This window comes from Lygodium microphyllum, chromosome 5 (assembly GCF_053477565.2).
Source record: "Lygodium microphyllum isolate KBCC chromosome 5, Lygodium_microphyllum_v1.1.10, whole genome shotgun sequence".
In the NCBI taxonomy this organism is placed as follows: domain Eukaryota; kingdom Viridiplantae; phylum Streptophyta; class Polypodiopsida; order Schizaeales; family Lygodiaceae; genus Lygodium; species Lygodium microphyllum.
In genome coordinates, this window is record NC_141139.1 from 112,905,724 (window position 1) to 112,929,553 (window position 23,830).

At 41.3% G+C, this 23,830-nt stretch overlaps 1 protein-coding gene across 1 annotated transcript; it reads right to left on the bottom strand.

The window, feature by feature from the left end:
* Positions 1-3,695: 3,695 nt before the first annotated feature.
* Positions 3,696-4,846, bottom strand: LOC148036303 (uncharacterized). The gene is made up of 2 exons (XM_087678913.1): positions 4,718-4,846; positions 3,696-4,591 (listed from the first exon to the last, which is right to left on the bottom strand). The coding sequence occupies exons 1-2, from the start codon at positions 4,782-4,784 to the stop codon at positions 3,696-3,698; spliced, it is 963 nt and encodes a 320-aa protein (XP_087535039.1). The 5' UTR covers positions 4,785-4,846.
* Between the last annotated feature and the right edge of the window lie 18,984 nt (positions 4,847-23,830).

A 23,830-nucleotide genomic window follows, 5' to 3' on the forward strand; every position in this document is an offset into this window, starting at 1 on the left:
GCTCCTTTGCGGCGGGACGAGCTTTCGGAGAACGAGGATTTGTAGCTCGTCCTTGGATCCTTGGAGCTCACACACCTTTATTTTTTAGTCGCCTGATCTATGTAGACATTTTTAATGTATTAGTGATATCTTGTCATGATTGTACCAATCGCTTTTTATGTGATCATGCATTTATTTCATGTATCAGTTTTATGATTTCAGTATACATTCTTTTTGTTTGCAAGCGCTTTGTATACAGTAGTGCAGAAACTATTTTGTATGGCTCTCATACAGCACACAGTGCTATATGTGGCAGGGCAGCTTGCTGCCTGCCACAATTTTTTTTTCCCTGTTACCGTCGCTATTTGCGTTGCAAATTTACTGGTTGCGTCGCTATTGGCATCGCTATGTGCATCGCAAATTTACTGGTTATGTCGCTATATGCGTCGCATATAGCGATGTATATAGCGACGCCAATAGCGACATTTCTATGGCATCGTAAATAACGACGCTTTTTGCGACGACGGGGGCAAATTTTGTTGTTTGTATTTTCGTCACTTTAAACGTTGGTATAAGGTCTATATCTTGTAGTGTAAGTATAACAAAAAAGAGAAAAGCATCATCAAAGCAAGAAGAGCCAAAGTCTCAAGAAAGAAACAAGGCTGCAAAAATTTTGGTTGGTACTTTGTATAATGGTACCAACTAAGTCATCAATTTCAAATAAAGCACAAATATGGATATATAGCAATACTTCTAGAGTCTTACCAATATCAATAGGCTTATAAAAGTAGCTACTTATTTTTTCTTTCAATTGGCATAGAGTGAGTAGAATTGGTGCATGCATATTTTTCTTAAAAACATCATGTTTCACACATAATGATATGTACATTTAGTAGCTACTTCCATTATTCTAGTTCTTCATGAAGTCATTTTGGTGAACATAGCTACTATGATCACTTTCCTCTCTCTCTCTCTCTCTCTCTCTCTCTCTCTCTCTCTCTCTCTCTCTCTCTCTTTGTCCACACATGGTGATATCTGTCTCCAAATTCGACCGACTTAGAGAAAGAGAGAGATAAAGAGGGAGGGAGGGAGGTTTTTCTCACAATATACCTATAGTGAACACAATATCAACAATGAACATTGATGCACATTGTGAGAAGTGCAACAAAGGAAAGAGGAAAATCATCAAAATATGAAATACACTAGTGATAATTCAAATTAATATGGACATCAACATTTTGTGTATGTATAACCTAGCATAGACAACAATCATTTATAACGTAAATTAGTGTTAATAGAATTGATCACATGCAAACCATACACATGTCTTTTTTTTTAATTTTTAGCAAATAGATTTGTAATGTGCCATAGGGGATGCAATATGTGAGGATTAAACTCAAGCACCCTTAAAACTCAACGCACACTCAATCCACTATGCCACCACCCAATTTGCACCATACATCTATCTTGAAGATATTTGATGTAACCCATAGTATAGTTTGCTATGCTATAAAATCTCTAAGTGTATTTAGAAAGCAAGCATATATAAAAAAATTAGCATTGATCTCTCTCTCTATAAACATGAATTAGAATTGATCACGTATATACATGCATAAATATATCTTTGTGTACATCTATCTCTCTCTCCATTCATTGAAACATCTATCATCAAATTAAATAGACTAAGAAAAAGACAGAAAATAGGCACTTAATCAACAACTTTAACAATAGCTTTAAGGTGTATATAAAAAGAAAAAATAGACATAGAAATTAGCATTGATGTCTCCTTATTACCATTAATTAGCCTCTGTGTGTGTGTCTCTCTCTCTCTCTCTCTCTCCTCTCTCTCTCTTTCTCTCTCTCCATGCATGGAAGTATCTATCTTGAAATTAGATCAATTGAGAGAAAGAGTGAGATAAAGAGGGAGGGAGGGAGCAATGTCTCACATATCTATGGTGAAAAGAGCATCAATAATAAAAAGAGGGACATAGTGAGAAGTGCAACAAAGGGCAAAGGAAAGTCATTTGAATATTTTAAACAAGTGTTTATCAAGCCATGCACATAGCATCAGCTAAGAAAATGAGTTTTTTTATACTAATTCTTGCATTCTCAATAATCTTGCTTAAGCAATGAGTGTAGTCATATCGATAATGTGTCACATATGTATCAATTTTGGCATTGTTTAAACGACATTGAATTATTGCATGTTTCTTATATAATATTTTTCTTACATATGCAACATATTTTATCATTGAGCATGGGATGCTTGCTATTTTCGCTTTTAATTGACCACTTAGATAGGCTTATCTAGTAGTGTTTCCATCTCCCTGACATAATAAATGAGTTGTTGTAATATAAAGGCTTCACTAGTCGATGCTTTAATATGGAAGTGAACCTCCAAACTCTTCACAACCTCCATAGCTCTTTGAGATCTTTCTCCCTCTCAAAGTTGTGTTGCATAGGATCATCAATGATATTGTATGAGTCACTAGTTGGCACCAATACCAAAACCATTGAAGCCATGCTGGTGATAATTAGCACTTTGTGTGAAATTCTAGTAGTCATGGGGAAAACTCTAGAACACTTATCCCAGAAAAAAACATAAGCAAGCCTTTCAAATCTTGCCTACCTTAAAGCCAAAAACCCATTTATGTGGCTCTCCGAAGTGTAGTTACATCTTTGCTACCTCATTTCTAAATTTCAACTACAAATAAAACACTCGAGCCCAAGTACAATTGCTTCTTTAAGTGCTTCTAAGTTATTGACATGACACATGTATAGACATGGATCCATAAGCACAAGCTCCAAAATAGATGAGTTTGCAAGCCTTTTCAAATAAAAAATGTGTCTCTTGAAGCACTTGGAGCTTTTTCTTCATGGTGAGAGTTAGAGCTTTCTTATGGAAATGAATGCACTTGAATAATGTGAAACTTTAAGAGAACATACGACAAGGGTCTAATCTCCAAATCATGAATGGAGAATATATCGCAACATCTCTAAATCTCACCGATTTCTTACACCCAATGCAAGCCATCGTCGTTTTCATTAGAGAAAGCCATGGGATGTCCATTCGATTGGTACATTTTCGCATGTCAATACTATATGGTAAGCTAATATATGACAAAAGCTATGCCATACAATGTCTTTTGGATAATTATATTTTCTTACACTGGATGTACATGCGAGTTACTTCAGGGAAATAATCTGTATTGCACATTTGAGGGTCGAACCAACGTATTAAGCTATCGGAAGTAAAGGTAGTCGTATGTTGGTGATTTCTCACAATGCGTTTGCGAATGCAATGACCGGCACTTAGTCCCTTCACGGGGCAGGTCTGTGCATAGTATTCGCCTCCGAGGTGCAATTCTGAAATACTACGTGAGAAGCTACTCTAAGATCTTCTCTGTTGTTTTCTGGCAGTCCTGGCAGTTGAAACAAAAAGAAAGATAATTGTTGCGTTTAGGCATGCAATATAATGACTAAACGATGGCTTCATTACGCTCGTGCACAAGAAGAGCAGGACACGTACACTATGAATGTTTTACCTTCCAAAGATGGAACAACTTGAGTGCTAGTGATTATAAGAAGACTAAATCAAATGGGTAATTTGATACTCTTAATCAGAGCGCAATCCAAAAAGAAAAGTAAAAACTCATAAGGCAGGCTGGACAAAAAAGCAAGAAGACCTGGAAACATCATGAGGCCGGGCACTGCCTTCAAGCGTCCAATAGGGGCGGCGCTGCAGCTGGGGAGCCTGAAGGACTACCCGTAATCACATGATGATGATGATGGGGGTGAGGATGATGGCGATCAGGACGGGGGGTGGCTGGGGAAGGGGAAGGGCTGCTAGTAATGACATGATGATGTGGATTGTGAAGATGGCCGTGAGGATGGAGGCCCGCCGGGGAAGGGAAAGGGCTGGTAGGAATCACATGATGATGATGGGGATGCAGGTGAGGATGGCGAGCTGGATGGGGGGCCGCTGCGGAGGGGGGAGGACTGCTAGTTATGACATGATGATGATGATCGTGATGATGAGGATGGGGGGCCGGGCTCGGGGAAGGCAGCCGGTGGTGGTGCGGGTGGTGGTGATGGTGGTGGTGGTGATGATGGTGGTGGTGGTGGTGGTGGTGACGACGACGACGATGCTCAAGCTCATGCGGATGAGAAGAAGAAGGAGAAGGAGAGAGAGAGGATGATGTGTACCCGTCGCCGTGATGATCAGAAGAAGAACGAGAAGGAGAACTAGGCGGGAGAGAGCACGACGTATCGCCCTCGCCATGATGACAAGGAGAAGGGGAGAGAGAGGATGGCGTATCGCCATCGCCTTGATGAGGATAACCAGGATAATGAAGACCCGGCGAATGGTGGTGGTGGTGACGCGCGGGAGCCAGTGCGGGGCTGACGATCACTGGCCACGAGCTGGTCGGAGGATCAGTAGCAGTAGCTGGACTCCATGTTATTGGCGCCGCTGCATCTCCAGCTGGTAATACGTCTTTTTGATTTGGATGCACTGGGGCGTTTTGATGATTTGGCGCAATTGGGGCTTTTCGATGGGTATGCGTCAGAAAGATATTCCAAAAACTAAAATGAGCTTCTGCCGATGCAGCTCCTGATCATCATCAATGGTCCATACAAACAAAAACGCTCATGATTAGGGATACAGCGAAAATAACTCCTGCAAATGAAAGAGGGAGGGAGAGAGAGAGAGAATGTGTGTGTGTGTGAGACAACGTACCGAAGGCAACGACAAGCGTCACGAGAAGCAAGCTCGAAACAGCAATACCGCCCCGGCTGTGAGCCATCGGGCAGGATGATGTCTATCAGAAGGATGGCGAACGCCGGTCAGAATCAGGAATAGACTTGCGTGTCGCTGGACTCTTCTTATATAGAGATAGCCAAAGTCGCCATACGATGAAACAAGTCGGACTTTATGCATTTCCAAACCCTAGGACGGTTCAAGCTGTCAAGGACAAAAGTCCGACACATCACTGTATCTTCTTGCACTATGAAGATGCTCACATGATTGAATACTTATTGCTGATGTAGAACTTTAGTACACAAGCTTATTAAGATTGCAAGGACATCGACACTACTTAACATGTATACGTCCTCACGAAAAAAAAAGGGTTTAAAACAAGAGAGATGTAAGAGTCCTGAAATTACAAAATAATGTTTAAAGTAAAAGGTCTCGATGTTCACTCTCATCCGTAATGAGATCAACTATCTAGTTGGATGTTCAATCTCATCCACAATGAGATCAACCCTTATCAAACTAACTAGTCCAATGTCCATACCAATATCTGGACCTACACACAAATGAATCTTCTTCTAGTATCGTTGCTATCCTCATCATCATTATCATCAGCAATGGCTATAGGATCATCTTTATATAGAATGGCAATATCACAATTTGTGTTTCATGTAATGCGATCATAATTAGATAAGAGTGATTAATAAGACAAGCATGATAATTTTACAAAATTAATAATGAGAATATCAACAAGATATTATGTATACTTACCTTTGGCAAGCATCCTCGAGGGTGCTCTCATCTCATTGTCACGGTATCCACCCTATTTTTTCTTTCTACTTTCTCCATGTCCCAACATGGCCAATCCACATCCAGATCATGTAGCAAGGCTTTTAATGTGGAGGACATGCAACACTTTTTCCATTGCATGTGCAAAACACCACTCTCTCCTTGTTTCTTCTTTCCTTTGCATCCTCATACATCACTACCCATTGACTCATCACATCACTATTGAGCACACAAAAGGTGTTCGTCTTTTGATGCAAATCTAGATCTATTATCTTGCTACATTCTCTTTCTTTGCCCACAATAGATGTCATCCTTAAGTCTTCCTTATGACTCCATAATCATGGGAGGGAAGAATTGACTTAGGCAAGAAATTTTGAGATGTACAGAAGTAATTATTGCATCAACTAAGCTTCCACCATGCTACCTTTCAATGTTGCATTTTACCTCATAAAATCCTTATAGATTTTCATGAAGTGCTCTGGAACCTCAATCAAGTGATCTCATATGCTAGTCGTCACATTCATGAATATATGCATAGGATTTAGAAGCTCGTTGATTTGTGGGTCTAACAAGATAGTCAAAATAATATAAAGTACTCGAATAAAAAATACATAATGCATATTAAAGAGGCCATACATTACACTTAATTACTATATAACTAATAATTTTAGGTCTTATCCACTCATGCCATGTAGGGGAGGATGTCTATGTGACTTCATATATCATTCTAATATCCAATGGATATTGGAATGTCTATGTAGGGGAGGGTGTCTATGTGACTTCATATATCATTCCAATATCCAATGGATCATAATCGATTATCGTGGAACCAATTTCAAATATCTTTGATATCTAGAATGATCAAGAGAGAGAAGTCAATGATATTTCTCATAAGTAATATTCCGATTTAAGTTAGGCCTATGTGAAGAAACTAATAATGGACTATAAATTGAACATATGGTAGCTGATAGGTAAAGAGACCTAAACCAATACACATTGAAATTAATGTTACCAAAAACTCACATTAAGATCACTCACACACGCACACACACGCACACATGCACACATGCACACACACACGTGTGTATAGTTCTACTAGAATTGGATTTAAATATGATCATGCATAAAGACAAGTGATGTTACATGCCTCATCACATGTCAAGCATAATGTGTGTGTTTGTGATTGTATATATAGACATATGTGTAAGTGTGCAAAACCATTTTTGATTATTGTACATGAACATTTGCTATAGCCTAGAAAGGTATGTATTTTTCACATCAACATGACTTTCAATGTGAAATCCTATAATTATGGAGGTCCACATATGCCATGAATCTCGATACTTCTCCAAACTATCTCCAACTCCTCAATCGAGGGCTCTCGATACACATCACACATTTTCATACACATTCATATTCTTGAATTTATACTTCCATGTAAATAGAAGATATAGCTTAATATGATGTTTGCTTATTGCCATGGAGAGTAGAACATTATAGCTCACCTTTACCACTAGTCCTACAGTCACTACAAGGGAACAAGGATATAGCAATGGGCATTTGCGACACAAATTAGCGGCGTCGCTATTTGCATTGCAAAATAGCAACATTATTCTAAGAAAAAAAATGGGCAAGACCCAAGTGCGGCACTTTTTCGCAAAGACTTTGAGAGAGAGCAAAAGAGATCATGGCTTTGGGAGGGAGAGAGAGAGAAAGAGAGAAATAGAAAGAAGGAGAGCTTTTCACTGCCACTGCCACCACTGTTGTTCGTGAAGAAGAGGAGGAAGTGTATGAAGGAAGAAGAGGGGCCGTTGATGCAAAGAGGAGACGAAGAATCCATCCTTGGGCCTTTGTGGAGAGTACATTGCCTCCTCTTGGTTTATTCTTGTTCTTTCTTCTTTTCTTTTCTTTGTTTTTCTTGAGAATGAGGTGCATTGAGGGAGAAAGAGAGGAAATGAGAGAGGGAGAAGAAAAAATGAAAAAAGAGGAAGAGAGAGAAAGGGAGGGAGAGAGGAGAATGAGTGAGAAAACATGAGGGGGTAGAGATAAACAAAGAGAGGGGCAACAAAGAAAGAGAGAGAGAGAAAGAAAGAGAAGGGGGAGAGAACATGAAACGAAGAGCACAGAGAGAGGTGGATAAATTATGTTAGGTTAGTTAGAAAACTAAAGCTACTCTTTGAGGGAATGGGGTATTTAAATTGCCAGTGGATTTTTTATAATGCAAAGTGGTCTTGTTTAGCTAAGAGAATTCCATTAAAAATATGAAATGCTAGATTAGGTCAAATTAGGAATGATCCAATGTCAACTATCCTAGTGTGTCATCCTAGATCCAAATCAATGTTATTTTAGGCAGCCTTAGTTGAGACTATAGCTTATTTAATAAAGTGGTTGATGCTTATTACTCCCCCTCATTTCCCACTCTCTTTAAACCAATGCAATGTTCTACTTAAGTTTGACATATGATAGCAAAGTAGTTATCTTAAGCTAATATTAGATAACCATGGTAGGAGACTATAGTCACGATTAAGGCTTGCTTTAGGTTTATCTTTGTGGGGTTGAGGTGAAACTTTCCCTACGAGGTAGACTTAAGTAGTTTGAGGTAATGAGGTTTGATTATTACAAGGGAGTTTTGAGTGAAAGTTGCATTGATTATCTCTTAAAAAATTTGTGCCATTAGGATTCGATGGATAGACATGTTACAAATATAGATATACACCTAGATATGACTAAAGTCTCTAGATTTGCAAGGCTATGTACTCTTTAGAATTTTGATGAAAATGGATCAATTTGCGCACACCTTAGATTGATTTTATGATCTTTCTACATTATGAAAGGTGTTGGATATTGAATGGCATGTATTGCTTTATTAATGCCAATCATCTTTCCTATATCAGAACCAACCTTAAGTAGATATAGTGGATGGAAAATCTAGAAGTTTTTTAATGTTTATTTTGAAGGAATCTATGGTTAACCATACTATTAATGTACCTAATTTTCATAATAAAGGATGACTATTTACCTTCTACATGTGTAACCTCAATAGCTCCTAAAAATTAATATTAAAATATAAAAAGGTTTATATGGAATCTTTATAATGTATATTAAACTAGTTCGTTATGTGTTGTAAACCAAAACATTTCAATTGATGTGAATTCTATTGAGTTACAAGAGAAGAAACCCCTTCTCAAACAAATTAAAAAAGAAAAAGAGAATGAGAACAAAAACCAGTTATTTGTCGTCGTAATGTAGACAAAATGGAAAACGATGATGGTTGTGATGTTTAAGATTGCAAGCCCTATCTTAATCAGCGTATCCCGTGTCCTTGCTCTCAATGCAAGATGACAATCACACGAAAGCATCGCTTGTCTATAGAACACCTAGGACGCTTCGACGAGTTTGAATTGGATATCATTGATCATGAGATCTCAGAATTTGAGAGAACGGTAGAAAAGTGTGTATCAATCATACCTTACATTCGCAAACTAATTGAAGATCATATACAAAAATATTAGACATGGCGGTAAAATTTATATAGGGAGGTGATGTCTCATCCCAAGGAGGAATGCACCTATTGTGGCCAGCTAGAAAAGTTTTTCGACATGGAAGGATGGAGTGACTATGCCAATCCACCTCTTAGAAGGCATAAATTAGTCTATATCATCAATACCAGAGGAGACATGTAGCCTTTTAGACCTTCCTCCAATCTTGGAGCATGAGATGGAGGCAATGATGGATGCATTGATGCCTATGGATTCCAAGACATCTAATCCACTAAGAGAGGAAGCATCCATACCATTATATGATGGGTGCCGAGTATCTCACCTGAAGATGCTGCTTACACTCCTAAGTGTGCAAGCAAAATATGGGTGGAGCGATGCGAGTGTGACCGAGTTGTTCAAGTACATTCTACGTATGCTTCATTGATTTTGTTTTAGCACCATTAAAAAAAAAATTGTGCTTTTTCAAGGTGTTTTATTGAGTCTCGTAATGATGCACAACATGTTCTACAAAAGCTTGGCATGGACTACGACAGTATACATGCATGTATCAACAATTGCGTGATGTTTCCAGGAGATTACATGACTATGGAGACATGTCCAAAGTGTGATGCTCATAGGTATCGATAAGATTTGCAAGGGTAAACTGTTCCTCAGAAAGTTCTTAGAAATTTTCCACTCATCCCGCGTATACATCACATGTTTCATGCGTCGGGCATGGCAAGCTTGACAACGTGGCATGCACAGAATAGATCCACAGATGGAGTCCAATGAATATCAGCGGATTCATGCGCAATGAGCCACATTGACTCTACCTTTCTAGGCTTTGTACAAGAGCCAAGGAATCTTCAGCTCGATCTTGCTATGGATGGCGTGAACACATTGTCTTTGCTCAACTTCTTACAGTATGTGGTATGTACTCCTTGTTAACTACAACATCCCGCCGTGGATTTCTCCGAAGAAAGAAAACCTGATCCTTAGCTTGCTAGTTCCTCGCCACTACAAAGTCAAGAATATAGATGTCTATATCCATCCATTAGTCGATGAGCTTAAGATTTTGTGGGAGGAGGGGGTCACCATGGAAGATATGAGCAAGCACGATGGTCGCCAATATACGAGCCATTCTCATATGGACCAAACATGACTTTTTGAGATTTGGGGAGTGCTCAGGTAAATAGGCTTTTGTTCCCATTGGTGATATCTATCATAGCTCGTTCAATTTTGTATTCACTAAATAGGGGTGTTGGGACAGGTCTAGTTACCTCAGATTATCATGGATGTCCATTGTATGGGCCACAATTAAACTCCTGAATGTCACAAACCATGAAGAAGATGGTATATCAAGGACACTCAACTCTTTTACTAGAGGGTCATGAACTGAGGGAAGGTTTTCTTGGACGACCTCTAGCACAAATGAACGCCCAAAGCTGGTACGAGTTGTTGAAAATGGTCCACACGAAGTCACATCCAAATGGAATGCGACGGTTCTTGGTTTTCTATGAGTTGTCCTATTGGAGCCACTTACATATCAATCACTTGCTGGATCCCATGCATATTTTTAAGAATGTGGGAAGCTTACTATGGGACCACATCACAGGAAAGCGAGATACTATGCAGAGGTACGAATGGATTTGCAGGAGGTAGGCAAGATGGAGGTGCTTTGGCCATAGTTGAGGTTGCCACACTTGAGTACTGATGGTCGCTTGCAACTACCTCACACTCCTTGGGTTTTCTCCACTAAAAAAGAGTACATTCTGAACAAATTATCAGGTGTATCCACACCCCGATGGGCATGATGCGTTCTCTCAAATCCGCTTTTTCTAAAGTTGACCAACTATCAAGGCTAAAATCCCATGATTGGCATAAGATATGTCAGGTTTGTACTTGCCTCGATTGTAAGTGGTCTACATATTTTGCTATTTGGAGTCTAGTCGGTGTTCATAATGCTTCTTCATTTGTGGCAATTTGTACTACTGATTGCAATTGTAGGATGCCTCACTCCAGAAATATGTGGGGTGATTTACATATTGTCAAATTTAGTGCAATGGATCTCACAAAAGGAGATCAAGACATCCTCTATTGAATCTGCAAGCCATGGAGTAGTAGAGATCGTCTATGTCTGCTGATTGTCTCTACTACTCCGTGGTATATTTTGCAGAATATATCTATGTATATGTGACTTCAAAATCAGTAGACACAATTGTATATGCAGTAGCAGTAGCAGTTACATCAACAACAGTTGTCTCAACAAAGGCAACTATATTCGGAGCAAGAGAATGCAGTCAATGCGACTAAGGTGATTGAAGCAGTTGAAAAAGAAAGAAGCTATTTGATGGCCATAATGTATCAGCTTATTAGAAGACGTATGAGATCAAGATGGGATTTTTTGGAGTATCGACAAGACTTATGAGTAAATATTTTCTTCGCCTTGTCACACCTTCCTTGAGGGTAAAAGTGACTAATCTTTTCCTTCAAAATTCTCATTGGCAAGATTTTAAGAAGGCCCTGAAAGAGGAGTATTTTCTTGAGGACTTTGGGATGGCTACACAGCGGTCATTCCGAGAGTGGGTCTACATGCCAAACAAAGGTCTAGTTGCTTCTGAATTGATACGAGAATTTGAAGAGAGGTATAGTCAGCTTGATGCCATTGAACAAAGAGCATTGGATATTGAGAAAGTTGAGCTTTTCTTGCAAGCTGCAGATCCTGCTCTTCAGGAAGAATTAGGAGAGCTTCTTGAGGATCGCATGAAGCCTATGGGTCTTAAAACAGATTGGCAAGATGCCTAGGATGCGGTCTTGACTTTGACCAATAGGTGGATATGGAAGACCCGCCTACAGAATGGATCTATGACACAACGCCATCTTCTGCTCTTATGTCTGCTTCTACCCCTGTTGTTTCTTCTCTTCCTTAGCTAGTTACTTGGCCTATGCCAGTGCCTACTGTTTCTAATCCTCATGTTCCTCCTGTTCCAAGACCGATGCCAGCTCCTTCTGCTCCAAAATCATCTGATCCTTTAGTTCCTTCCTCTCTTGATGACATACTCAAAGGCATAACGGATTTGACATTGGAGTCAGTTAAAGTAGAATTGGTGGGAAAATTGAAAGAGCAGTTTGCTTCGACCACGCCTACTATTTCTTCTAGTGCTCCTAGTGCCCCTAGGAGAGATCGAAGATGTATTTGGTGTGATAGTACGGACCATCGGCATTGCAGGGATTGCGAATCTTTTCAATATGCAAGGAGGAAGAATTTGGTATTTTGGGGACAAGATGGCAAGATCTGGTTGACTGAAATAGGAGCTCTGCTTGCTACCAATTTTGGGAAAGGTGGAATGAAGAAATTAGTAGATGACATGGCTGCGTGTACTTCTTATGTGGCAGCTAGAGGAGATGCTTCTGCATATGGTCTAGATTGAGAAAGGTTCAGAGAGTTAGTCAGCATTATGGACCTATGCTATAGAAACGGCAAATAAGGGGAAAATCCAACAGACTGTTTTGACTAGTGCAGGTTCTAGCATCAGATCTGAGACGGGTTGGGATTCACCTGTTCTACTAATACACAGGGAGTTTTGATTGGGGAGTTGGATGAGGATGAGGATGAGGTTATGGTCGACAATGCTTCTATTTTTCCGCATGCAAAGAAGAGGTTTCAGCTTATGCATTATGCTAAATATGATGAGCCTATCTTGGTACCGCGTAGTCATTTTTCACGAAGTCATTGGGCTAGGGAAACTACAGAAACAATGGTAAAAACTGGAGAGAAATAGGTGCCTTATGTTGCTTTGGTGGATCATGGTTCATAGATTAATCTCATAGTTCGTGGAGTTTATGAAAGTAATAGATGGCCTATGGATGTAGAGCATGGGTGATGTATGAGAGCCGCCAACAACACTACAGGTGATTTGTATGCTGCTTGTCCCAGTGTCAGGATTTCTATTGGAGATGTAGAGGAGGATTTCCATTTCTTTGTGCAAGATTCATGCTCTTACCCCATAATCATTGGACAGCCATTAATCATAGAGATGTGCATGGAGACGAAAGTAATGGATGTTGGATTTGCTTATGCACGGATTCACAGTAAAGATGGTATGAGAGTAGTCCAGTTTATGACTATGTGTGTAAATCATGCTAGAAACAGGGATACTCTTCGAGATGCGCCTTTGACCACTATGAGGGATTCGGGTTTTCATTAGGTACCGCTGTTCCACGAGACGACGGTGGTACATAGCAGAGGAGATTGGAGTTCTCACCTCTTGGCAGCAATATTTTCTCCTCCAATTTTGTTGGAATATAAGCAAACAGTTCGATGAGTTATCAAAAGATTTCTAAGTTGCCTAGAGATGCCAAGTAGTACATATGCAGGAAGGAGAAAGATTTGAAAAATGCATGTATTTTAGAGGATGATGAGTATATAGATGGGATGTATGATAGTATGGTTTGTGCAGATATGATGACAGAGATGGAAAATATACTGAAAACTGATATGCAGAGTTGTCTCAGTAATGTATCAGTGTAGTCCCTAGACATGTTTCATGAAATTTCAGATTTTGTGTCATAGATAGAGTTAGAGGCTGAGGTGACTCAGCAAAAAGTGTTGAGAGCTGAAGAAATTCAGCAAACTAAGTTTCCGATTGATTATGATCAGCCTACAGAGACACAGAGGGCTGAAAACTTTTAGCCAACAAAGTTTACTGCTGAAATATTTCAGCATCCAGAGTTTAGGGCTGTTTCTATGCAGTCCATAGAGCAGAGGGCTGAGGATATTCAGCCACCACCAGAGGGCAAAATTGTTGATTTACAACATGATTTGAGTAATGTAGAGGATCATAATGAAGCCAGGTTTGACACAAAATACAAGACTGTGGATAAAAAGGTGAAGCCGGTAGCTAGACCGCTTTCACCTAACAGTGATTAGCAAATAGAGAGGGCTACCAAGCAGCCAATTTTGAGGAATCCAGAGCATATACGCCATAAATTTTCAGTAGAGACTCTTGCTAAATTAAAAATTGGAAATGATGATTTCTTGCTACCCTCAGAGAAGCAGTGCTTTCAGGATATGCTTGAGCGACATGGAAGGGGGTTTGCTTTCTTCTCGCATGAGATTGGATGTGTGAATTCGGACATTGTTGCCCCTATGGTGATCTTTAGTATTCCTCATATTCCATGGAACCTCCAACCTATTCCAGTGCCTAGGGCACACCTGCCAAAGCTAGTTGACTTGTTGAATGAGATAATCAGGATGGGAATCCTAGAACCGTCATCTGCACCATACTCAAATAGGTGGTTTACGGTTCCAAAGAAGAATGGTACTCTCTGATTTATACAGGACATGCAGCCAGTGAACAGAGTTACTAACAGGAATGTTGGTGTAGGTCCAGTTGTGGATGAGTTTGTAGAAGCATTTGCTGGACGTGCCATCTATTCTTTAGGTGAGTTGTATTCGGGATATGATCAATTTTAGCTGGCCATGGAAAGCAAGGACATAACCACCATGAGAACTCCCATTGGGCTTGTCAGGATGTGTACCTTGCCTCAAGGTGCCACTAATTTTGTTGCGCATATGATGAATGCCATGCATAAGGTCCTTTATGAGTATATACCTCAGCTTACCATGCCTTTCTTGGATGATGTGCCCATTAAGGGGTGTGCAGAAGAAGAGAAGAATGAGATTCTAAATGAAGAAGTGAACTTGACACTATCAGGGCAAAAATCTGTTTTTGGAGTAAATGAGGTCGTCATTGTTGGACATATGTGTGGGTATTATGGCAGGAAACCTTCACCTGTGCGAAGGTGGATGCTATAAGAAAGATTACGGAGTATTGTTCTACCACTTCAGAGGTACGGAGATTCATTGGAGCCTGTGTGTTTTACATGATTTGGATACCCCATTTTGCACACATAGCAGATTGTTTATATCAACTGCTTCGAAAGGGGCAGAAATTTTATTGGGATGAGAGCCACACTAGAGCCATGCGAAAATTGAGGAAGTTATTGCAGATTGCTCCTACTCTCAGGAAAGCGAATTATAATTGCACAAGGCCTATTGTATTGACAATTGACACTAGTCCAATTGGCATAGATTGGGTTGTGGTTCAAGATGATGCTGATGGAAACAGGTACGCTATTTGGTTTGGGGCGAAAGTCCTGAACGAGAGACAAAGGAGGTATCTGCAAATCAAGTGGGAGTTATTAAAAATTGTTACGGCTCTCAAATGTGACAACGAGTATTTTATTGGAGCCCCAGTTGTGGTATAGACAGATTGCTTGCCATTGATAGGTATCATTACGAGTTGCTCTACTCCGGATATAGCTATGCTGAGATGGATCGCATACATCAAGTCATTAAATCCAAAATTTAAACACATAGTAGGCAAGGATAATCCAGTGGCGGATATGCTGTCTAAAGCCAGATATGATGATGAGGAAACACTACTTGCAGAAGAGGATGATGCCGAAATTTCAGCAACTATGGTTGATCATGTTTGCCATGTCTATGATATTGTGGGTTTCATAGAAGAACTCTATGTTGGAGATTGGTTGCAGATTGGCAAGTACCTTAGTACACTAAGCAAAAGAGATGAATGGACAGATGAAGAGTTCAAGAAGATCATAAGAAAAGCCTATGGTTATTTTCTCAAGGATGGATTTCTTTGGAAGCACTCGAAGAAAAGAGGTGGATTACCCTTGTGGGTTGTCTGTAATAAAGAGACCCAATTACAGGTGATGAGAGAGTTTCATGAGAGTCATTGGGCTGGTCATAGAGGAGTGTGGGCTACTTATGAGAAAATCAACGAAAAATATTGGTGGAAAGGCATGTACAGAGATGTTTCTCGCTTTGTAGAGACTTGCAGAGACTGTCAGATGTATTCCGTAGTTCGTCATCGAGATGAGCTTCATCTGACCTATCCGCTATGCATTCATTATAAGTGGGTAGTTGATTTGGTTACTATGCCAATGGGTCTATGGCAGATGAGATATATTGTTTTGGCTAGAGAGGATCTTACCAATCATATTGAGGGCAGACCTTTGAGAATGAAGACCACTAGTGTAGTGTGTAAGTTCTTATTGGAAGAAATTTTCTGCAGGTATGGCTGTGTGGGTAAGATCACTGCAGATCGTGGTGAATTAGATGCAAATGAAGCTAGGGAGTTTTTCTCTCAACTAGGAATCGGGTTGGCTCTAACTACAGCATACAATCCAGAGGGAAATGGAAAGAGTGAAAGAGGACATTCGTTGATAGTGAAAGCATTAGCCAAATCATGTAGAGGATGGATTGGAGAATGGCCGAGACTTCTACCATTTGCTTTCTGGGCTGATCGTACGACTCACAGTGTTACCACATGATATATGCCCGTAGAGTTGATGTATGGTCAGAAATCGGTTATGCGAACTGAGACTTGTGCTTTGACTTGGTCAGTTATACCTTCGCAGGAGGATTTGACAAGAGAGGAGCCCTTAGCTCTTCGGATCCGGCAGTTGGAGAGAAGACGAGAGGATATTCAGCTAGCTATTGATAGGTTGAAGGTTGCTAGACTTAGAAATAAGGACAGGTTTGACAGCAGGCATCGCTTGCGGCCTAGAGCAATACTAGAATAGGGAGACTAGGTATTAGTCTTTGATAGTAGCCTTGAAAATCAGCATACTGCACTTCGGAAGATGGTGAAAAGATGGTTTGGGCCGACATGTCTTTGATAATGCAACATATGAGCTAAGAGAATTGGATGGGACAGTGCTTAGACTGCCCAATGCACAAAAAAGAATCAAGATTTTCAAGAAAAGAGATGATGGAGATTATGCATTGGAAGAATTTGCAAGAGAAGAGCAACAAGAAGAAACTCCAGTAGAAGAGACATATGATATGACAGATAACCTTGCTGATATACCGGAAATAGTCAATGAAGAGATTGATCTGTTCGTGGATCTTGACGATAATGATCATGGGTAGTTGGCCCATCCGGTGGATGTGCAGGATGAGAGGGGATGGATGTCGTATTGCTGTGTATCTGAGGTGTGGAATCCACCAAAAAGTTGTGTGTGTGACATTTGTTACTTTGTACATACTTAGCTATTGTGTTTGCATTTTGTTCTGCGTGGGCAGTATAGTGGAGAGGGGGTTGGAGTAAGAGGAACTTATCTGTAATGCTGATGGACCTAAAAACGGGCCGGCACTGGCTTATGCACTAGCCGGACCTCGTCACTATGCACAAGACAACCCCTCGGCCTCGCGGCCAGGAGCGTCTATCAAAATTTCTGCCTTCCTACACATTGCGTTTGTAATACGTCGTAGTCCAACTGATCCTAACCCAATATTACTCCTCAGAGGGAGTCCCTTTCACATAGCCAAAAGGCTCGAATCACATACACATGGGGTTCCTCCTACGGCTGAATGCCGTCAACCCTCTGCGACTCTCCTACACCTTGGGGATTGGCCCCTCGATGCGTCGCTCAACATATAGGCATTCCGCACAAACGTCGCTCAAGGTACCAAATAAACGTGTCCAGGAATGTACCATTGTCCTCACTTATTTTCCCCTTTAGGACCCCACGACTAGTCTACAGCATGGGTATCTCACTACCTCTCAACGTAGGTCATATCCTCACAAAACAATTGCAATGCATTTCCAGAAGCTGATCACTGATACTTTTAAATTCTTTTTCATGCTCCATTCATTTGGTGGATGCCTAGTGCTCAAACATTTAGCAAAACAGTATCGTGCACAAGTGCAAAACATCATTTTCATGGTTCCTTCCTAACGATTGTGCGTCGTTGCAAGACCTAGCACCGAAGTGTTCTTCGTGCTACTAGGCCTTAATTTTAATTAATTCCTCGTCTTAAATGCTTATGCAATGGAAATCAGCAAATTTATCATTAATTACACCAGTATTTAAACACTTCTCAACTACCCTGCCCTCCCCCAGTTTAGTATTGTTTCATTGCATGTCATTTTACAGTTTTTTTCCCATTATTTTTCATATAAAAAGCGGAAAACAACAAACTAAAACATGGAAACAAGGCTGATCTGAAGCAAATCTTCATGCCTCAGCCTTGCTATACATTCACGAACATTACTCATAATTTTCCCAATTTTCCGAAGCCCAAAATATAAATTTTCCCTATTTTTTAGGGTTTTTCCATCATTTTCTTGCAAATTTTCCCATTTTCTCCCATTTTTTAATTGCTAAAAATTAAGTTCAGTTTATGGGCTGTGGCCCTTAGTTCATTTCAACAGAAACAGAAATTTTAGTAGGTGTGGATTAATTTATTGCATCATTTTTAGCCCAAAACCCTATTTTCCTTCATTTTTATGGTTTTTCGTGTCTCGGTTTTCTATTTTCTGCTATCCCACACATGTTTTTCTGATTTTTAAATGATGAACAGCTAGAAAACAACTCAAAGCACGACATACTCAAAACTCAATCCATATGAACACATTTTTATCAACCAAATTTGCATCAAAAGAGCATTTTCTTTGTAAAAACAATTATTACCGTGTCTTGCGGGTTTTTTCATTAAATTTGGCACGTCCCACGATTGATTTCCAGCCATGAATTCTGCTTGGAATCAGCAATCTACAATGGTTTTGCATTGCTCTTTCATCCCGTCAAGAATCGGCATCCATCCGGCCGTCATCTCCATCCTATTCCTTCAAGCACGAACGGGGGCTAAGAGGAGAGAGAGGGAGGAGAGAGAAAGACTGATTTTCTCTCTCTCCAACCAATCCACCATTGCGGGAGCGGAGACCGGCCATTTGATCGGCACGATGTCTTGATCAGGCCTGAGTGCTCATAGCTATGGCTTGTATGTAAGCCAGGAATCGATGGGGGGGGGGGGGGGGGCGCGATTTTTTCGGCGGCTGTTTTCAGCCGCCGCCCCCCCCCATATCCACGATTTTTTGAAGGGGGGGGGGGTGCCAAAGGTCATCCCCCCTCCCTTACACCTTTTGAGATTTCCCTTTTGGGCCCCCTCTTGGGCACCCCGGCCGGTTTCGGGCCATCTTCCGCATCCGGACTCCGAACTTCAATCTGAAAATTCCTGTGAGCTTGTCTCAACATCCCGGACAGGCCTGTAGCTTCACTGACTGGCACGGGCGCACGAAAAAATTATGAAAATTCACGGAGTGTCGTACGGGCGCCCGTCAAGCACTTAATGCTTAAAATCATCCTAGGTCGAGCTGCCGCCTTCGTGGTTGAGCATTTTTCCCTGCATTTTCATATTTTTCTCCTATTTTTAGGCACGTTCCGGGGCCTAAAATCCATCCTTCATTGGCGACCACGGGATAGGACGACTCAGTCGGTCGAACCTACAAACATATCTGCACATAAACAACCAAAGGAGCATCAAACTGCTACAAAACAAAAATGCAATAAAACACAGCACAATGCTCACCCTACCCCTGACAAAACCAAGGCATGAAATCCACGAGGAGTAGGCCCAGCATAATCTGCCAGAAAGCCTGAAGCCAGTCACTAACCCACTGCTCCAACACGGCCAGACTAAAAGAACTATCATGGAGGTTGCCCTAAGTGGTGGTCTGAACTGCCTACCTAACTAAGGACAACAGAACCAGGAGTTCCTCCTAGGCGAGGACTCCTATAGCCTGATCAAAAGATATATATATAATTTTTTAGCACATTTCAGCTTTTAGGTTTTTTTTATTTCCATACTCGGGCGTGTAAAAAGGAGGGAGCTGAGCGTAGTGACCCAAGGAGGACAGGGCATCGGCCTCAGGACCTGTCTCGGCACCCAAGAACCTACCAAGCCCTCGCAAGGCGACACTTAATCATTTTCGAACGCCCACTTTTATTTTCGCTCCAACCATCCTTGTTGTAGTATTATTTTTCCAGCACGAAGCCACCCCTAGGAAGACAAGGTATCGGCCCCAGGACCTGTCTCGTCCCCAGGAACCTACCAGGCCCTCGCAAGGCAATGAGCAACTACTTATATATTTTCATTCCTGTTCTTTTCTTTGATAGGGGTTAAAACCCCTTTTTACACACCTTTGTATTTATAGTCATCTTTTAGGATATTCAGGATTGCTTGGCATCATTATGATTATCCTTTGGCAGGCTTCTCTAACTGCCTCACTACTAACAAGAACTCCTAGAACGGCTGCCGAGCAGGCTAGCAGAACAAAGCCATTAGGGCTTCCTTCTAAAACAGGTCTTTCGATGTCTGACAATGTCTTTACAAGAGGCAATGACTACTCCGACCTCCCTCAAACGTACTTAGCCTAAACCTGGGACTTCATGCCTTGGTTGCCGGTCCCCAACAAAATGTACCCCCTTGACAAGTACAAATACAAATATAACAGGAAAAAAAAAACTCGTAAAGAAGAGGTATCACCTGGATTGGCCACAAGAAGTTTCCATCGATGCCGCGACAAAGGCTCCCTCCAAGCTTCACCAAAGTCTACGAACCACAAAATCTGTCCAGCACAACACTTAAAACAAAAACCCAATTAAACGCACCCGCACTAGACAGGGAAATGGCCCTCTTGGCCTAATGACATCAAACACTTCACTACAAAACTGCATCGGCCCTCTTGGCCTAATGAAATCAGACACTGACTACGCATAACATCCACCTGGAAACAACCATGATAGACATCAAAGCATACCATTCCCAGGGGAACAGGGCTTGTAGCCCTAAACTAGGTGCATTAGATTATGACCTATCCCTCCTGCGTATATCGCAAGAGGTGTTCGCATCACATGTCGTCGAATCAGTCTGTGGGTCTGAGATAATAAAGGCAGATGAGTCTCGCTTACCCTTTGCATCACCCAAAGCAACCATCGTCTGCCAAAAAGGGCATGTTCAGAAAGCAGACCCCACAAACGACCGGGTCCTGTCTCACCATCAATAGATATATCGGGACAAGGGCCACAATTAAAGAAGAGGTCTTCTTCATACGCAAAATTAGCCAATGAATCAGCAAACTGATTCCAATTCCGTGGAATCAGCTGAAAAGACACTCTATCGAATTCGTCTAGCAGGGCTATGGCAGTATGATGATACATACAAAGGATGGGATTTCGTACCATGTACGTCCCATTGAGTTGATTTAAAACCAACCGAGAGTCCCCTTTCACCAACAACTGGCGGATACCACCCCTCTTTGCAATATTCAAACCCATAATCAGGGCTTTGTATTCGGCCATATTATTGGTAAAATTTGCCCCGAGATAAGCACCTAACTTCATGACAATGCGTCATCGGGGGTCTCGGATGACAACTCCTACACTTCCTTTTTTGCATGCACCCCTGGACGCCCCATCAAAGTACAAGGTGTACGTCCATAAAGGGTTTACATATCCCGCCATCCTGAACTCTACTTGTAATTATGGTAATCGAAATTCAGCATATTCAACGGGTGGACTGTAGGCTCCATCCCTCCATCATCATTGAATTCAACAGGGATACTCGTCAATATTTGTAGGCAGTGATGGTAGAAGACCTTGATCTCCCAAATAAATGTCCCGCCTTCTTGCTCAATTACCTTATATCCTTTGCTCCACCAAATGAGCTTTCCCTGATGATACCTCTGTTCTAAATATGGGTGTTCTAAATAAGGGATCAGACGACCCATCAACCTCTATCATGATTTCCTTGCAGATGTTTGATCGATCTTACCTAGACCTGCAAGGCAGTCATAGCATTAGTGCAATCAGAAGTAATAAGATTTAATCTTATTAAGATTAACCTTATTTTTAAATTCTATCCCCTCAAGGTCAGCTAACAACACTGTAGATTTATTCTTTCCTATCCTAACGATCCTATAGGGCCCATCCCATTTGGGCTCTAACTTGCCTGGAAATAATTCTTGTCGTGCGTCATAATACAGAACAAGCTGTCATTTCTTGAAGGTGTATTTCTTGGCTTTGAGGTCGTGTAGCTGCTTCATTCGGTGCTTCACCACTTCTTGGTGCAATAAGCTCTGCAACTTAAGCTCATCTAAATGTGCCAGTGTCGTCAAGCGCTCAAAAAGTGCGTCTTCATCACTCAAAGAATGATTGATGGCAAACCGAATAGTCGGCAGCTCAATCTCTAAAGGCAAGACACACTCCTCCCCATATACTAACTTGAACGGGGTATGGCCAGTGGCTCGTTTGAAGGTCGTATTATAGGCCCACACTGCCACATATAACTTTTTATCCCAATCCCGTTTCTTTTCCGACACAATCTTAGACAGGATGCCCACAAGCTGCTTGTTGGTGCTTTCAACTTGCCCATTGGCTTGCGGATTATATGGGGTTGTCTTGTTATGCTTGATTTGCCACATCTCTGTCAAACCTTTAATCACCTTATTTAGAAAATGAGTTCCGCGGTCCGACACTAATTCTTTCGGCGGACCAAACCGGCATATTATCTGCTCTAAAAGGAAACTAGCAGTTTCTTTAGCATCATCTTTCCTTGTTGCACGTGCTTCTAACCACTTTGTGAAGTAGTCAGTTGCGACAATGATGTACCTCTTTTGCGTAGTCGACGACGGAGTAATAGGACCCACAAAGTCTATTCCCCACTTCTCAAATGGAAGTATCACCATAATAGGGGTGAGTGGTCGTTTCCTATTCTCTCGGCTATCATGTCGTTGGCAAATATCGCATCGCTTAACATATGCAAACGCATCCTGGAAGATGGCAGGCCACCAATAACCTGCTCTTAAAGCCTTTTGTGCTGTGAGCCGTCCAGCAAAATGGCCACCGCAAGCAGAATCATGGCACTCTTCCAAAATGAATGGCACCTCGTCAGGCATCACACACCGGCGATAGATGTCATCAACCCCTTGCCGATATAATGTACCTGCGATCAAGGCAAACTTTAACGCTTGCTGCTTAATTTTCCTTTTCTCAACCTTAGATAGTTCGGATCCCGCCTCTCCCGTGGATAAATAATGCGTTATTGCAGCATACCAGGAGGGAATAGATGCCGTATCTATTTTAAATAACCACTTCATATCACTACCTTCAGCCACAGCTTCTTTTGGCTCCCCAAAGTCCACAAGACATTCCACGATGCCTTGCAACCTTGGTGGCTTACTCTTGATTTCATAATCAAATTCCTGCAAAGTGATTAACCACTTTGCTAGACGATCAGGCGGCTGTAACTTATTCATCAATAGTCGAAGTTCCTCCGCCTTCGTATAAAGCACGACTTTCTCATAGAGAATGTAGTGCCTGAATTTCTTGGTCCCAAAGACCATCGCTAGACATAATTTCTCCATGTAAGTATAATTGATTTCGGATACCCCCAGCTTCCGACTAGCAAAAGCAATCGGGTGGTACCACTTCTCTTCCCAAATTTGGGCTAAACAGCAGCTGATACTATACATGGTGGCTGCCGAAAATACATAAAACACCTCACCTCTTTTAGGGGCTTTTAAAACGGGCGCTCTTGCTAGCTCTTGTTTCACGTCCTCGAATGCTACCTTACAAGGGTCACCCCATACAAACGAACAGCTAAAGGACAATAAATTTGTAAGCGGCAACGTTCTTTTTGCTAAGGTGTTGATGAATCTACGATAGTAACCAACCGAAGACAGAAAGCTATGAACCTCTTTCGGAGTGCATGGTGGACCCATGGCAACTATAACTTTGACCTTCTCGGGGTCTGTCGCAATTCCTACCGAACTGACCACATGACCCAACAATAGCCCATAAGGTACTCCAAAAACACATTTCTGTGGGTTTAGGGCGATGCAAAATTGTCTACAGCGCTCAAAGCATTTTCTCAAAATGATCAACTGCCTTTCTCTCACGGTGGCAGCCCCTAAGTCATCAATAAACACCTTCAACTCTTTAGGAGATATGTCACCGA